The following is an 18,080-nucleotide window of genomic DNA, read 5'->3' as shown; positions in this document are numbered from 1 at the left end:
AACCTAATCAACAAAACAAACAAGCAAGCAAAATAAAAAGAGACATTGAAATAAAGAACAAACTGACAGTCACTGGAGTGGAGCAGGGAGGGTGGTTGGGGGGGCCATTAAGGAACATGTATGAACGAACATGTAAGGAACACATGGACAAAGCCAAAGGGAGTGGGTTCCGGTGTAGGGTGGGGGTGGGCGTGGTGGGGTGAAAATGGAGACAACTGTACTTGAACAACCATAAAAAATGATTATACTAACAACTTAAAAATTGTTAATACTGAGGTCTGTTGATTTGTTTGTTTGTTTGTTTCAGGAACACAGAAGTTTTACTAATCCAGGATTCTTAATAGATATTAATGATTTTGTGAATGAATTTAAAAGCAGTCTCTTTAAGTGTGTATATTAGGTATTTTAGATGATTTGCAGAAATAAACTAATATAATATGGTTTCCTCCCTCTTCTTATCACACTGTAGAATATATTCAAGGTGTTCTTAAGTAATTGGTAGAAGAATAAGGCTCTCCGTAATTGATGAATTTGAAAATCAGCCACAGTATGTTAAAACCAGTATAATTACTTCTGATAATTACTTACCAGAAGACAGCTCTGAACAGAAGCAAGATACAAGTACAGGCCAACAACCAGCCTTGGTAACAGGAATCAGTCTGTGGTGCAGAGTGGGAAATGGTCAACATAAGATTTGAAGGGATTAACCATCATGTGTGGTTCATTACTTTCATCTCCACTTATCTCCTTTCCTTCTATTTATTTGCTTCTTCTTATTGGCTGCTGTTTGTCTCTTTCAGTTTTATTTGTGCTGCTGTTAGTCCCTCTCTGTGTCCCCCAGCACCAGCACCATGTGCCATAACTGCGTTCAAGGGCTGCTGCCACTGCTCACTCTCCTGTGGGTGCCTTCAGGTGTCTTTCCTGGATCTCAGATGTGGCTTATTGTAGAAAAGGCTTTGGAGATACACTCTGATGATATCATCCTCTTAAAAACGTGTGATCATTTCCAACTTCATGTGGCATTTTCAGTGTTTGAGGTTTAACATGTATGATGCATTTTCTATGAGAAACAGTAGAGGCAACGTGAATTTTATATTTTTGCCAGTTAACGCCAGGCTTTGCCTAATGCTTTTAACCTGACTAACTGCTGGTCACTATGTGATTCTAAGCTTAAAGATACTTCCCTCCAAAATTTTTCTTCACAGTGCACACCTCCATGGACGAGGATGATGCTCTACTTCTGTGACTCACTGTACTCCCCTGAATGGCACTCAGTACACACAGTTCACTCTGCTTGCTTTTGAAATAGATGCTACCCTCAGTTCACTATAAGCTTTGCAAAGGCCGGGACTGTAGCTATTTTGTTCATTGTCATAGGCCTGGTGCAAGGTTTGGAGAGGGTCTTCTCATAATAACTCTCCTTATCACCAAATCTCAACATTTGAAGCCTAAAGTTGAAATGCAATCCTATTTGAAACAGACATTCAACATTCAGTGTCAGCCACTGGATGCTGGAATTGCTTTTAGCTGTGATTTGTCTCGGGGTTTCCATGCTGATGGGGTCCTGGGCACAGTCCTGGTTAATGTACTGTGTCATTGCTAATAATTAACTTGAGAAACTTAGTAACCTAGCACCAAGTGAAGTCCTTGGCTTTACCAGTATGTTAGTAAACCAGTTTCTTCCACTAAAACTGTAATTGCTTTCTAGGCATCTTCTTTTTATAAAAATAAAAGCAGAAACAAAATTGAAATGCTGTCTTCGTGGCACAGAACTAATTTTCTGATGCAGTTATGTACTAGAGAAGTGATTATTTTTAATGAATACAATATTTCTGTTCTTTGTTTACTGTCAGAATTTTAGTTGAGAAGTGATTTTGAAAATAGTTCTGTTTTATACATGGTGTAAGCGAAACATGGCATAAGGCCCACACTGTGAGAATTCATTAATATTCTGCTTTAGTCCATGGACTCCGAGGCTTGACATACAAAATTAGAATTCTAATACTTAAAAATCACATAATCCAGTAGTTTTCAGCATGCTGTCCATGGGGCCCCCCAGCTCCACAGGGGCACTGCCAGGACCACCTCAGTGAAGAAAGTCTGGGAAGGGCCCGAGAAGATGGGAAGAGCGTGTGAGGAGAGGGTGCTTACCCAGAAGAGCTTCACCTTTTCTCAGTTCCTCTTAAGATTTTGAGAGAAAAGGAGAATTTAGTGATTACAAAATGTATGTCTGTGTCTTATGTCTGTGTGCTTGTGTCTGTGTGTCTGTGTGTGTGTTTGTGTCTATGTGTCTATGTCTGTGTCTATGTGTCTGTGTATGTCTGTGTGTCTATGTCTGTGTCTGTGTGTCTGTGTTTGTGTCTGTGTCTGTGTCCATCTATGTCTATATCTACCTGTGGACCAATCTCCTCACATTATAGATGAAGACACTGAAGCTAGGAAGGCGAACGTGTGTTTTCTGTAGCTGAGCTGGTTTATACACTGAGTTGGTTTATACACTGGTTAAAGCCTGATTCTTTATCCATCCCTGCTTCTGCTTTATTACATTGCCTACTTTGAAAACCTGTAATTTTTTGCCTTCAGCTTCTAGAGCTAAACTCAGCATGATCAACACCATGTCAAAAATCCGCGGCCAGGAGAAAGGGCCTGGCTATCCTCAGGCGGAAGCGCTGCTCGCAGAGGCCATGCTCAAGTTTGGAAGAGAGCTCGGGGACGATTGCAACTTTGGTAATGAGTGCTTTCTCACGTGTTAATTCTTTCATTAGTGTCAGTAAGAAACTGTAGGGGACTTTAGTGTCCCCTACATGGGGACTTTAGTGTCAGTAAGAAACTGTAGGAAATCATTCAAACCATTTTATATTTTGATTCTCAGTTTCAGGTCTGTACACGTGGGACACACATTTGTCTTGCAGTTGTTTCATCAGTATTAGTGTGATTTGTTGTAGGAGTTTTATTTGTTTTCTGTTTCCCTGAAGAGATCCCAGTATGTACAGTGGCCGTTCGACATATCCAGGTACTTGGACACTTGCTATTGTGTGTGCCTGGCGCTGGATATGGAGGCGGAGCAAATAGTCACAATGAGCATGAGTTAACTAACACAGCACCCCATGAGCTTTCCCTTAGATCTCTGCTCTTTTGTTTGTGGTACCAGATTCTACCAGCTCAGGTGACACATGGGTTATTTCTTCACCCCTTTATCCTCTGACCCTCAGCTAAACACCTTCCATTTTCATTCCCTTATGATGTGAGGTCTTAGCAAATGAAGGTCCTTTTTGGATGTACCTTGCTCTTTGTTCCTGATAGTTGCTCCTGATAAATGTAGTGGCCTTAAGCAGGAAAGCTGGTAATTACAAGAGAGGGCAAAGAGTTCTCCAAATTGCTTATTAAAGGACTAGCAGAATATTATGAGAGATACCACTTCCTTGGGGGCATTGAGTCTGTTGCCAGTATGGACTGTTTTAGCAGAAAGCATGCTGGTCTCTGGAAGCCGTTAGCATTCCGTCATCTGGGTTGTCTTCAGGAGACAGGCGGTAGTCCACGGGTTTTCTTCTGTGACAGGCCCTATCAATGCAAATGCATTCCACCCCTGTTCTTAACCACCCAAGGGCTTCCCTCTCCCCTTGCAGGCCCCGCACTGGGAGAGGTGGGCGAGGCCATGCGGGAGCTCTCAGAGGTGAAAGACTCTTTGGACATGGAAGTAAAGCAGAACTTCATTGACCCCCTTCAGAACCTTCATGACAAAGACCTGCGGGAAATTCAGGTACCTGCAGCCAGTCCTTGGGGGAGTGGGCAGTTCTAATTGTGGAAGTGCAGGCACCGTTTCCTTTAGAAAATATTTTTTAAGCTTATTGTGGCATGTTGTCATCATTGGCCACATGAGCTGCAAAACCGTCCAGCAAAATATGTGGAAAGAAGCCAGAAATGCAGCACTTTTGCTCCGCTAGTGCGATTGTGTCACTCATGAAGATTACATTTGACTTCTCCACAATCAGTTTTCAAGATTTCTTAAGGTTTTTATTTTTAAAAGGATATTTTTTCCTTGATAATACACGATTTTGTTTTTTATTCTGTGGTTTACTGAGCTGAATTCACCCTCTAAAATGCTAGTTGCACTAGTTGTTAGCTTAAATACATAGTTATTCTATCACTCTATAAAGATATATTTTTATATTTTCATAACAGTTCTTAGGATTGAGAAAGAATATGCAACTCTTCTCTTCCTAAAACACGTAGAACAGTTGGGCTATTCCAGACAAGTTCAATGGACTTTACCTCTGACTAGGTGTGTAATGTTTGTTCATTCATTCCTTCAACAAATATTTGTTGAGGCTGTCTGAAATTTAATTTTCTTTATTGTGAAGTGGACTGCCATTACTTGAAGTCTCCAATATTGTTTTATTCTAGCTTGAATCTCCTTCAGCCCTACCACTTGTTCCAGGCTGCACAGTTAGTAAGGGGCAGACTCACTCTAAACCTAAAATGTAAATTCTGACTCCAGTGCACTGCCCTGTGGCTGACTACAAGTTCAAATGTGTTAAAATAATTTTCCTACCCAAGGAACAAGCATTCAGCATGATTCAGAGCATGGTGATTCAAAGATCCGAGCAGGACTGGAGGCAGGGTGTGCAGTGGGAGGGGAGATCTAGGATGTTGGTCTCTTTTCTTCCCATTTCTTCACCCGTTCTCAGCTCTGTTTTAATCTGCTTCACTGTCTTTCTAGACACACCCAAGATCAAGGGAATTCCAGGACTTTCTCTTCCCCATTAGTAATGGGACAGCACAGCTTTTAGGAAAAATGTACTTTGTAGCTTTGGGAAACTACTTTTTCACTTGGTCACTAAAGGTGCTGGGCAGAGGCTGGACAGAAGTGTGGTGGAGGTGGTGTAAGGAGGGGTTGAAGTGCACTGTGGGGCATTAGGTCTCATCTAAGGGCCCTTCCGAGTCAGGTTTTGTGACCTAGTGTCAAATGGGAGACTTAAAGTAATCAATGGTTCCCTGGAGGCTGCTTCAATCAACTAGGATAAGTGTTAAGATTTAGATTTCTAGGTCCCAGCCCTGGCTATCCTAATTCAGATGATCAAGAATCCAAATTTTAAATAAGCAATTAATAATCAGTAAGGTGATTCTAACAGATTAGATTACCTCATGGATAAATCCTTTCTACTGCTAAGGATCTATGATTCGAAATCAGGAATTCTATTCTTTCTTACTTCATTTCAAGGCAAGTGGTTTTTTTCCTGCCTTCTCAACGAGATACCGTTTCTTCTGAAGATCAGGATTTGTGGACCCTGCACTTTCCACATGTAGAGCGGGCACTCGCTTCCCACCTCCTCTCATGGAAGGAAAAGGCATGGTCCAGCTTGGCTTTGTCCCAGCAAGGGCAAAATAAATCCACTGATAGATAGATAGATAGCAAGCAAGCACTGGTATTTCTCACAATTTCTTTCCTGCTCTTAATTATTTTTAAAGGTGTTTCTCCACATTTAGCCTTTGGAACTGTTTGTCCTACTGATGTGTGCTATGTTAGAACCGGTGATGTGACATTTGAGAAATTAGCCTGTCTCCCTTTGGAAGCCAACAGGCACGGTGGGGAAGTGAGCTCTAAACCGGCCTTTCCCATGAGTCCTTTCAAAACATATTCCTGCCTTTGACTTTTTTAGCATCATCTAAAGAAGTTAGAGGGCCGACGCCTGGACTTTGATTATAAGAAGAAACGACAAGGCAAGATTCCCGATGAAGAGCTCCGTCAGGCTCTGGAGAAATTTGACGAGTCTAAAGAAATTGCGGAGTCGAGCATGTTCAATCTGTTGGAGATGGATGTGAGTGGCTCTCCTGTGGTTTTCGGTGTGATCTTGCCGTCGAGGCTCAAGATGAATGTGCTAAAGGGTGGTGTCCTTAAAAACATAAATAATATCTGATCACCCCGTGTGGGGAGAACTTCAGTAGATGGTTATTTCTTTAAATAATTCAAAATTATAAAGTAGATTACAAGAGGTAGAGTTTTTTGTCGTATTCCTATAGTTTGATTTAACTACATTTTTGTCTACTAAAGATCTTACCAATAGTGAGGAGATAAAGAATGTTCCTGATGACCCAAGTATCAGTCCAATAACTCAAAAAATGTTCTTGAAGTATGGAGCAGATTGATCTCAGATTGTATGAGAATATCAGCTAAAATACATTCAAAAGAGTGTTGAACATAGGTTAAGATGTTCTGTATTTTGAAGTAAAGCTGACATTTTCTTTCAAAAGGTAATTTCAATTGGGATTGATGATTGTAGCATAGGTACCACATTGGGGGCATAGATGAGATAGTTTAAATGCTGCTTTCACATTTCCAGAGAACTACATTATTATTCATGGCTTTAGAAGTTACATTCTAACCACTCATGTCATGAAACCTGTTAGCCAGCTTTCCCGTCCTTGCTCACCCCTGCCTCTGGCCCGATCACTTGCTGACTAACTTTTGCCAAAATGTTTACAGGGCCTTTATGTACTTACCACTGAACTGCTTTGCCCTGGCTGGTGACAGGGGAGACGTGTTGATCGTGCCCAGGCTTCCCCATCCCCCAGAGACAGCCTAGGTTTGTGTTTCTGTAAAACAGCTTGTGTCCACCTGCCTACTGAAGCAGAGTGTTGTAGGCCTGGGGAAGGGGGTGACCTGAGTCACGGTCCTCCTCCCCTGAACCCAAGGCTGTATCCCACCCCCACACCCATGGGGCAGCATTGCCACTGTTCAGCTGGATCCCAACACGAGGTGCAAAATGAAGTTACGAAGTGTGCTTAGAATATTACAGCTGGAGTGAAACCAGATGTCACTTGGCCCAACCCCTTTACATTACCAATGAGGCTCAGAGAGGACAAAAGACTTTCCATCATACCATCCTGTCTCCCATAGTACCCCGTGTGAGATGTCAATCATCACATTTTTGTTGCAGCGCTAATATTGACTTAGCATGAAAAGTATAAAGAGCAATGAATCCTTTGGTCAATACATGTTTTTTTTTTTCTTATAGGATATCAATAAAATAAGCCAAACCCTCCTCATAAGGTTGTATCTAAGCATGAGACTATTTGATGAGAGTTATATGATCTTCAGGAAGATTGTGAATAATGTTGCTTCTCTTTATAGTACTAGAGTTCCCAAGCATAAGGAGGCTTTCTTACCCTTAATCATTTTGGAACCTGTAAAACTGTTTTTTGTAGCCTGGCTCACCACATGGTCACGGACATCACCAAGCACAGGGCTGCGTGTCAGGGGCCACTCTGTCGTATGTGCAGTGCAGTAGTAGCTGCTTCCAGACCATAACTAAGGCATGACTCCCCCTCCCTCTGCAGATCGAACAGGTGAGCCAGCTCTCTGCGCTTGTGCAAGCCCAGCTGGAGTACCACAAGCAGGCTGTGCAGATCCTGCAGCAGGTCACTGTCAGGCTGGAAGAAAGGTATTTACAGTTCCCTGCATATTACACTTCCACTTTCTTGCTATACAATGGAACTGTTACTTCCATTTCTTGTGTAAAGAAATGGAAGTAATAGCAAGAATACATTTGAAGAAAAACTTCTGCCAAAATTCCTGGTGATCCTATACAGGCCCCATGTGGATCCTTTGTTTTTATTTTATTTTATCTTATAGTTTGTTTTACCTTGCTGCATTGAATCCAATCTCATGCTTATGGGAGGTCAATATATTATATATTGAACTATATAAAATATCATAGGTGAGATAGTTTAAAATATAATTATATTTTGGCTGCTACTGATGGGACACAAGTATCCACCAGTGATAATGGATACAACTTAATGAGCAGCTCTTCTGTCTGGGTACTGAAGGCACATCGTCGTGAATCGTATCACAGCCCTGTAGGCTAAGGATTGTTGGCCTCGTCTAACAGATGAGCAGACAGAGGCTCAGGGAGCTGAAGTAACTAGGTGTGGGTCACACGGTGGCCCAAATGGGGTTCATGGTCAAGCATAACCTATTCAAGAGCTTGTATCTTTTCACACCTTGTGCTTCTCTGAACGGTGACAAAGTCCATCAGAGAGGGCTTTTTCTCCTGCCTGCCCCACCACCTCCAGTGCTCATGCAGCAGGGCTCTGGTGGTTTTCTCTGTGAATAGGGCTCCCTGGAGCTGGAGGGCAGCCTGCACCCTTCTGCGCAGTGGCCCTGCACTAGAATATGTGTTATTTTATTTAGCCAGATTAAGCAGGGTGATTTTGCTAAATGTATGTATATCAAAGGGTCACCTCAGCTGCCTTGATTCTCAGCTCGTGGACAGATTAGACACGCATAGCTGCTAGACAGGTATATACACAATGACACCTTCAGCCATTGTGCCGCGCTGTGGGAAACCCCCTTACCTATTCCCCCTGTTGCCATCTGCTGCCTCTTCTTGTCCTCACCTTCTTCCCTGACCAGGGCTTAGACTGGGCGTGTTCCCACAGCGCACCCTGGTGGAAATGTGTGGAGCCATCTGAAGCCTCTAGAAAGGTTTAAAATCATGCATGTGGACACACTAAAGAAATACGTGTCTTGGAGACATCTGTTGAAAATGGTGTTCTTTCTTTTTTCCCTCTGAAATATGTGCAAAGTCACTATTCTTCTGCTTTCACCGTACCCTAAACTCTCCCCACCTTTGCAAATCTGTTCTACACTTTCTTTAGTGAATAACTGAAACTGGGGGGAAACACTAGGGTGTGCAGCATGCATTTACTGGCTGTACCTTTGCCCCTTCCTCCTGTTTTCCTTCATTTCTTTCCCTCTTCCTGTACTGCTCTTAAAGCATGCAGTTCCTCCCTCTCTCCCTTCTAACCTTCTCAAGCTCTGCATGGAATAACTTTCTTCTACAAACAACTGTCCATCTAGAAATGACTCCTGCTTATATTTTGCTTTCTCCCTTAAAACCTTCTCCAACTTCCCCATGGACAGGTAGACCCTCACCCCACCCTCATGTTCCCGTGGCATCTTGCACATGCCTCTATAGCAGCACTTAATGCCACGTGTGGTAATCAGTTATGTTCTGTCTGCCCTACAGACCATAAGTTACTTGAGGGCAGAAACTGTGCCTTATTCATCTTTGTGATTTTGGTGCCTAGCACAGTGCAGAGTGAGCTCTGAGTAAGTGAGCTCTGAGGGAGGGTCTGGGAGGGAGGATGATGACAAGGGTGGCATGAGCACAGAGGGACGTCACCCAAAGTAGAGACAAACACACATGAGAAAGTTGTGGCCTCTTTCCAATTTCCCCTGCTCCACAGTGGCAGATCGGTGGGTGAGCATTTCCTAGATTTGGCTGCTTTTCTTTTTGCTTCTAAATTGTCTGTATACTCCCTCTTGCTCCCCTTTTCTTTTTCAACACAGAATAAGACAAGCTTCATCTCAGCCTAGAAGGGAATACCAGCCTAAACCTCGGATGAGCCTGGAGTTTGCAACTGGAGACAGCACTCAGCCCAATGGAGGCCTCTCCCACACGAGCACTCCCAAACCCGCAGGTAAGGGACGGAGCCCACCCTGCGGACAACATTACAGGGGCCTCGGGCACATGCTTTGGCACTTTTCCAGAAATTCTAAGAGCAATCTAACCTGGCTGCATAAGAAATATACCGTCATATATTTCTTACAGGATGGTTTTGTCAGGTAGAAACTCTTTTGAAGGACTCTTCCTTCTCTCACTGGTCATTTCTTTTCCTCTTTCCCCTCTTCTCTCTATAAAACTTTTACACCCCCCACCCCCCTTTTTTTACTCTCCATCACTAGTTCTTAACCTAATCATCACATTTGATTTTGACTTTCCTTTGTGGTCGTGAAATCATCTTAACCATGTGAGTTTGGTGCTAGGGTGGCATCTTTTTCTGTTTTTCCCCTGCTGGGGTCCAGCATGCATGAGAGGGAATGCCCGGGTGGTGCGTGCCCCCATGCACCCACAGGCAGCAGCTCCAGGAACACCCCGAGTTGGATTTCTTGAGTCACAGGAGCATGTGGAGAATATAGTGCTTGAGATATTTTCAACCTTAACATTTGCTAGGTTGAAGAGGAGGAAACTATGTTATACTGGATGTAGATTTTAAAGATACGCAGCTTCCTCCTGTTTTCCCTGGCTCTCCAGTGCTTGCTGTGTTACAGTAAGACATTTGTTATGAGATGCTTCCAGGAGAGTCTGCAGGGGAAAGTGAGGTCTGTGATGACAGCTGGAGCTCTGTGGCTCTTAGGAGGTGGCTGGCCATGAGCACTGGTCCTCTATGTTACATGTAACTTGCTGCTTCCTGCTCAGAAACCAATCACATATTTTACTTCTCATTCCAAGACTTGTTAATTTTTTGCTTTCTTTAAGTAAGAAAATATATTACATTGTTTCCCTTCAAAGCCGTGTAGGCAGTGCGGGAGCTGCATGCAGGTGTCTGAGTTTATGTGCAGATGTGTGCTGTATCAACACACTTGGTCCCTTTTCATTAACCCTTTATTACAAGTCACACTCCTATAGAAGTATATGTGGGTTGAAGTGAAAATAATCATATTTGGTCATTTAGCCTAGGTCCTTTATAAGATCTGATTCCATCCCTTATTATTTCACTCAAAGTATAGTACATTTTTTATATACCATAGCTCTGATGCACTCCTCATATTTACATATACATTAGTTTACAAAGTGTAAATTATATAATTTTACATAATCTCATTTAATAGAAATAATAGTACTGTGAAGTGAGTGCTTATACAAAAAAAAAGAAAGAAAAAGAAGCTGAGAGTGAAGTGCCTTGTGTGAGGTCACACAGATTTAGACCTGAACCCAGTGCTTTATATTGTTGTGTTTTCACAACATTCTAGTAGTCTTGCAGAGGCTGGAGTCTTTACTTTTAAAAAGTGAGCATTGCACTGTTATTCTGAGGTTGCAAAACATCATCCATGTAATTAACTGTACTGTTCACACGTGCAGAGATTTTAAAGTGCTAATGTGGAAAGCATTCTGACCACATGGTATTATGAATCTAAATATCACTCAAACTCCTTAAATCACTGGGTCTCCTGTCACTGGACACTGTCAGGAAGGAAAGCCTTGATAAATTCTGTTGCATGATCTCCAGAAGAGATGTGGCCATGTTTCATACTGGGAATGGAAACAGGAATGCCACCACCTCCAGAAATCTGAGAAAGCCCCTGAAGTTGGCAGCGGGAGGTGCCGTGCAGTGTGGTGGGCACTGGGGACTGGGAGCAGGAGGAAGCCTCAGTGGGAGGAGCAGTGAGGGAGGAGCCAAGGGGATGGACAGCAGGTGGGTGCAGGGGGCAGTAGTGTTGTGAGTTAAATTCCCCTTGTCTTTCTTTCTGTGTTTTTCTCTCCGGCCCCGACTCCCAGGTGCCCCAATGGACCAGCCCTGCTGCCGAGCTCTGTATGACTTTGAACCTGAAAATGAAGGGGAGTTGGGTTTTAAAGAGGGTGATATCATCACACTCACTAACCAGATTGACGAGAACTGGTATGAGGGGATGCTGCACGGTCAGTCAGGCTTCTTCCCCATCAACTACGTGGAGATCCTGGTTGCCCTGCCCCATTAGTATGTTATGCTGGCTGGCGCACCTCCTCTTGACCCAGATAGTTACGTTTAACCACTGCTTTGGTAATGCTGCTTACAACACATCCCAGATGCAGGCCGCAGTGGTCCAGGTCATCAAGCCCCACAGAGTAACTTTGGTTGACTTGTGTGATCCCGCGAGAGTCATGGTGATGGATGGTATCTTCTCAGCCTGGTGGGCATGGCATGTGCTTTTTAAATACCATCTGAGGCCAGCCAGCAGCCAGAGAACTGTTGTTCATCCAGTTCTCAGGAGGCAGTGGCTTCTTAGAGCAAAGACCATGAGCCACATACCAGAAAAACCATCCTACTGAAGACATTATCTGTCACCCAGGGGCCACCTCCAGGTCTCAGGTTCTCCACTTAAACAGGAGAAAGTATTTGCTTTCACATTGCCCCTCCCAAATATGTGAGTCACAAAATTGTTGAAGAACGCCTCCCTCACCAGCAAATTGTCTTCTGGTCTGAAAGAGTCCTTTGATGCTATCAGTAGAAAAGTGTTGAGTGTGGATTCAAAGCCTTTTCTGAAAACATTCAGTGTTGTTCCCCTGACATATGCCTATTTCTGAGGTACAGCCAGCTTTCCTCCCTCCCTGCCATTAAAGCTGGAGGGGGACTCCCGCTGTGTTTCTGAGTAAGACTGTGGGCAATCCGCATGCTGTGGGAGGGGCTGGTAAGAGGAGATTCTCCATTACTTGGGATTGGGAAGAGATATGCTTCCCAAGCTTAAATCTCCTGCTATATATTAAAAAAAAAAACAAAAACAATGTGTATATTTAGGGCATTTCTGAAGGTTCAGGGAAGGGGGAACAAATACTTTTGTTTCAGTTTTACTTATGAATGGTGTGTTTCACGAATCTATTTGGCACAGAGACACAAGGAGAAAAACACTAGAAACCGTTTTTCCATCAGTTCATAGACCAAGAAACAGTGCATACCTTTCCTTTCCACTTCCACCTTGTGTTCTTTGAACATCACTTGTGCATATTCTGCCCTCAGTGAGGACCAAATAAAGATGATTTTTGTGCTTAGCAGTTTAAGAGTATGTGGCTGCATATGCAAAACTCTTTGCCAATTCACTCATTACCTTTATCTGCCCTTTGTATCTCATCTTCATTTGTGTGTACAGTGCTGTGTGTAAGTTTATGAGTGTTTTCTTTTGTATCACTCGTTCAAGTCCTGTTAAGTTCTATGCAGAGTTCTATTTATCTAGCTGTACAGATTCTGTCAGAAGTTTAATGTGCTGCTTCGGATGTGCCACCTGCAGTAGTGGATCATGTGGAGTGAAAGGCAAATCTTACTGCTTAATGTATAAACTCTTACCACGGGAAGCATCGCTGTTTCCAATAAATATTGCTAAAGACAAACCCAAAGGCTCGGCCCTTTATTTTGTGTCAGTTCCTTGGGTCTGACAGTGGGTGGACTGAGGCTCGTTTCACTCGGCAGTGCTTTCTGATGCAAGCAAACCATACCTGATTCCAACCTGAAGTCTACCCCTCTGTGAGCAGGGAGAGTTCCATCATCAACAAGCCAGCCAGCCCAGACACTTATGACTTCTTGGTAAGCCCAGGAAGGAGGAGATTTTGAAGAAAGGATTTGAAAGTGGGTACAGGTCTTTTATCAGTTAAGTGAGTTATCATCAGTGATGATGACAGAAAAATATAATGTTCAGAGGAACAAACAAAATATATCATTTCAACCAGTCTTTTTTTTTTTGGTCATGCTTAAAGAGAAATACACGTGGAAATACAAATTGGCATTTTTTTTTCTCATGGTATATATGAGGGGCTGAGGGTGGTAATGGATGTGAGTGGGTGGGGACAGAATCCAGTGTACACAGAATATATGTTTCCAAAGCTCCTGAGAAAATAAAGATGTTCTTTATGTATCGGGTGCTCTTCTGTTCTTCCATGCTGAGGCCAACAGTCCAGATGTGTAGTTTTAACTTCATTTATTAAATTTTATATGTAAACCACTCTAACATGAAAATGTTAGCTTTTTAGCTACATCAGTTAGAGTATCACAGATCAATTTTAAAAAGAAATTACCAATGGCATTATTATGAATGGAGAAAATCCAGAAGAATTACAGATGAGCTATTACAATTAATAAGTGAGTTTAATAGGATTATTGGATTTAAGATCAATATCTAAAAATATTCTATATGCCAGTAACAATCAGAAAAAAGGAATGTAAAAATATATCATTTACAAAGGCATCAAAAATCAAACTCATAGATCTAAATTTAATAATTATGCAAGGGATCCCCCCCAAACCAGGAATTTACTTGTAAAAAATTGTGCATTCTTACATGTTTAAATTTCAGTCATCTTCAAAGTACTCTCCATGTGATGCAATACACCTATTGAGATGTTTTTTCCACTGCTCAAAATAGTTTTTGACCTTGTTAATTTTGAAGCCTTTTAGTGCTTCTTCTGTTTTTTGTTTCACCTCTTCCACATCGGGAAAATGTTTCACTCTGAGGAGTTTTGTCATCCAGGGAAACAAAAGGAAAGCCACTTGGGACGAGATTGAGTGAATACAGAAGATGGGACATGGGGGTCAGGCTGTTTTTGGTCAAAAACTGCTGAACACTCAGAATGGTGTGGGTGGGTGTGGTCACAAATCACCCATCATGAAATGGGTGAATGCATTAAAAGAGTCTTCAAAAAAATTCACTGGAGCTGAATGCAGCCTCTCACAACACCACCAGCTGGTCCACTGATACAGATGGGTGCCTAGAACACTCTCCTGATGGGGGAAACCTATATTACAAGGGGCCTGCCCTCTAGAAGATAATTCTGGGTGTGTTTTAGGGGAGGTCTCCCCTTATATATGATTTCTACATAGACAATTATGAGTATGTTTGAGAAAAATGAAGACTTTAATAAGGGAAGTGATATTCTGTGTTTATGGAGTAGAAAACTCATAATTTTAAACATGTTATTTCTCCACAAATTGACTTACAGATTCAGTGCCCTTTTAACCAAAATCTCAGCAAGTTTTTCGGTGTGTGAAAATTAACAAGTATGTTATAAAATGTGTGTTGAAATGCAAAGGGATATCTCTTCTTGAAGAACAACAAAGTTGGAAGACTTGCTATTTCTAGATGTAAAACAAAGTTACAGTAATTCAGATAGTATGTTGCAACGGTGGGGAAAAGATCTGTACAGAAGTGCAAGCCCAGAAAGAGGCATTTGAACTGACACAGTGTCCCATTTCCTTTAATGTCACACCTTCCAGTGTGACTGCACCCATGTGACAACAGCTCTGTAACTCCACAGGGAAACTACCAGCAAGACCCTGCCCGAAACAGAGGAATCTCATTATGAGTCAACACCAAATGAAAAAGAAGTGCCATAACCACAGTTTCCAGAAAGAACTTAGTATTTAAATATTTAGTTAAAGGAGTCTTAGACACGATTAATAATTCACGTACCATTTTCAGAATTGTCTGAATTCCCTATTTTTATTGAAGTATAATAGATTTATTTTTACAGAACTTTATGGAAAAGAACAGGGAATGGTGGACCACCACTGGGAAAATTGAACCTACTCCCAAACAGTCATTCTTCTAAGACCGATCGCAGAATGGCCTGTCTGAAGTGGAAGCAGAAACAGAACTAAACTACACTGACCTAAAATGGAAAACAAGTTCATTCAAACAGTTGTCTCATTTTAATTTTCTAATAGATCTGACAGCTCTCATGGAGAAGACTTTCCCTTTGCTGTGAATAATAAGTAAGGCAATGGCGTGACTAAGAATTTAAATTTTTCTAAGACTCTGTAAAGCAGGGGTGTCAAACTCATTTTCACTGGGGGCCACATCAGCCTCACAGTTGCCTTCAAAGGGCCAAAATAATTTTAGGACTCTATAAATGTAACTATTCCTTAACTGTTAAGGAGTTAAAATGACATTAGGCCCTTTGAAGGCAATCACGAGGATGACGTGGCCCCCAGCGAAAATGAGTTTGAGACCCTGCTGTGTAGCATACGGCATATGTCCTGGACTATGCCAAGTCCTATTCTTCATAGACTTAGCAGTGTCTTAAGAAATCAGATTTATTCCAAAACTCTATTTTCAAGACAGCCTCTGGTGTTCAGGATGGAGCCGTGCGGGTGCTTTTAGGGCTCATTCCAGGTTAAGAACTGCCGCTCTTCCCTTAGGGTTGGGGATGGTGACATAGAAAGGAGCTAATGCTAAGGAACGAGGACACCCAAAGCCTCCATTTGGAATTCTAGGGGATGGTAGAGAAAGACTTTCTGGGCCGTGTGGTGGGGCAGCCATACCCGCAATTTCTAGGCCCATTGATTGAGGACCTGTTATGCACCCCCATTTTAAAGGAGCCGTCAAGAATTTTTTAAAAAGCTACTTTCTGAAGGATCCAGTGATGTCACCAGGCCAACAACGCTACCCAGGCCAGTGGGTGTCACCCAGCCATCACACACGTGTAAGTGACAGTGGCCTTCCACTTGGTGCAGGAAGGGCTGCGATTCTTGGTGGGAGTGAAGCAGGTTGCCAACTCTGGAGGCAAAAGAATGGAGAGCAGCATCTCAATACCGTTTTCTCAGAAAGGAACCCTGGACTTTTTAGAACCACTCTGTGTGATTAGGTGCTGATACTCACCCACATGTACCAAGGTTAAGATTTTGTGAAGTCCCTTTCGACAAGAAATAACAAAGTTGTCCACAACAGGTTGGAGAATAAAGGTCGAATATCAGAAAACCCACAGGTACTTGGATCCCTCTCGGTAACCTGGTTTCTTTATTTTTTCCCCCCCTCAGCAAATGTGGTCTCAGAAACAAAAGATTCATACGTACTTGTTTGTGTCATCTGAAATATGTTTCCAGCATTCATAAATCAAGAGTTTTCTCTATATTCCAGGCAGGCAAAATGTAGATTTCTCCATCTGGCAGGGTCTATCCTGATTACAGGCTTTTAGTGGCCTTTAAGCAATAAAAAATAGATGCATGTTACAGCTGTGTTTGCATTTCCTGTGTCATGTTTTTTCACACCTGGGAGTCAACCACATCCAGCAGCTTTATAAGATGATACTTGTAATTGAAGGGCGAAAAAATGAGAACCAGCAATATCTCCCAGCCTGTATCAAGCACTTTGTTAAGCTCATATGTGATTTTGATTGAAGACTAAAGCATTAAATCTTAAACACTCAGCTCTTTGAGGTTGATATTACTGGAAAAAAAGAAAGCTCTATAAAAGGGTTGATTACCCAGTGTCTTCTGATGTGGATTTAGAGGGAATTTACCAACATCATGGAATACCTTAGTAGCAAGACAAAGAAATGGTGACATTCTTGATGTCGAAATGAAGACACTATAAGGTTTTATACAAGGCTGACTTTATAGAATATCAGATGTAGGTGATGAAGCAGAAGGTAAAGTAAGAAAAGTTTTAAAAGCGTTTTTCGCACTTTATTTCCCTCCTAGTGCTTTGGTTTACTTAAAAATTTTCCATGTGTGGCTGGTAAAATAAATGTCACATTTCTTTATTTTTCTAAACAAATTAAGTATGGCCGCTGTCCCACTCCCATTGGAGTTGGCAGGCAGTTCTCTTGGTTCCGATCACCTTGGCCACCAGGTGTTCTTGTCCAAGCGCTGCTGCTGGTGCACCAGAAAGTGCTGCTCCAGCCCTCTGCGCAGAGCCTGGTGCTGGCTCTCTGCTGAGAACCTGGCTCTCTGCAGCAGCACCCGGTCTCCCTAGGCGCAGGGCCATCCCCATTGAAAACTTACCCGTTCTTTATGTAAGTCGCTTCCTGCAGGAGAACAGAACATGTTATGCACTGCTGTACCGCTGATCCCAGACAGTGGTTGATTAGAGTGTGGGAACATGCCAGTGAATCTGTATTTTTTAAAAGGCCCACCAGTGATTCTTACTTGCACCTCTTATCAAAACACTTCCTCCGTCAGACACATGGAGAAACCTGGGAGGTGCCTGGGAGGAGTCCCCTGAGCTTGCTCCATGTTAAGAGTCTCCAGTGGGCACTTGCACAAGTTGGATTTCCAGGTTTCCATTTCAGCTTTTCAGAACAGGATTATCCGTTGAGGGACCTAGAAAGGTATATTTCCCATTAGAAAAGTTTAGGAAACAGTTTACTAAATGCTTCTAAAATTCTAAGATGCATCAAAGTGACTCAGAGCTCCACTCCCAGAGATCCTGATTCAGTAGGTGTGAGGTGGGGCCCGAGAGTCTGCATTTGTGGTCAGTCCCACAGCAATGTATTTGCTGGTCGCTGGGTCACAGCTGGGGGAGTATCACTCCATTAGATAAACTTCTTAGGGAAGAGCCAGCTGCTTCCCAATATTTAGGCACTGCCTTTGGTGTTGAGAACAATCACAACACATGGATGCATTAGTCTATTATTTTTCCAATTATTGTTTGCACTCATACACTGAATAGGAATCCAAGCTTTTGTGTGGGGGTTTTGTTTGTTTTGTTTTGCCCAGCTGAGAAGTGTGCAGTGGAGGCTGATTAAACATGCTCTGGAGTCTGTGGCAGT

General features: G+C 42.5%; 1 protein-coding gene across 1 annotated transcript in view; it reads left to right on the top strand.

The window, feature by feature from the left end:
- SH3GL2 (SH3 domain containing GRB2 like 2, endophilin A1) overlaps window positions 1-12,925 on the top strand; it is a 197,404-nt gene extending 184,479 nt beyond the window's left edge. Inside the window, exons 4-9 of the mRNA XM_028531370.2 lie at window positions 2,584-2,727; window positions 3,627-3,760; window positions 5,661-5,819; window positions 7,339-7,442; window positions 9,356-9,486; window positions 11,346-12,925. Of these exons, the coding sequence (XP_028387171.1) occupies window positions 2,584-2,727; window positions 3,627-3,760; window positions 5,661-5,819; window positions 7,339-7,442; window positions 9,356-9,486; window positions 11,346-11,545 (872 nt within the window). The 3' untranslated portion in view covers window positions 11,546-12,925. The remainder of the gene's footprint in view (window positions 1-2,583; window positions 2,728-3,626; window positions 3,761-5,660; window positions 5,820-7,338; window positions 7,443-9,355; window positions 9,487-11,345) is intronic.
- Window positions 12,926-18,080: the final 5,155 nt, after the last annotated feature.

The sequence above is a fragment of the Phyllostomus discolor genome, chromosome 3 (genome assembly GCF_004126475.2).
Source record: "Phyllostomus discolor isolate MPI-MPIP mPhyDis1 chromosome 3, mPhyDis1.pri.v3, whole genome shotgun sequence".
Lineage (NCBI taxonomy): Eukaryota > Metazoa > Chordata > Mammalia > Chiroptera > Phyllostomidae > Phyllostomus > Phyllostomus discolor.
This window is presented reverse-complemented; position numbering and strand designations above follow the sequence as displayed.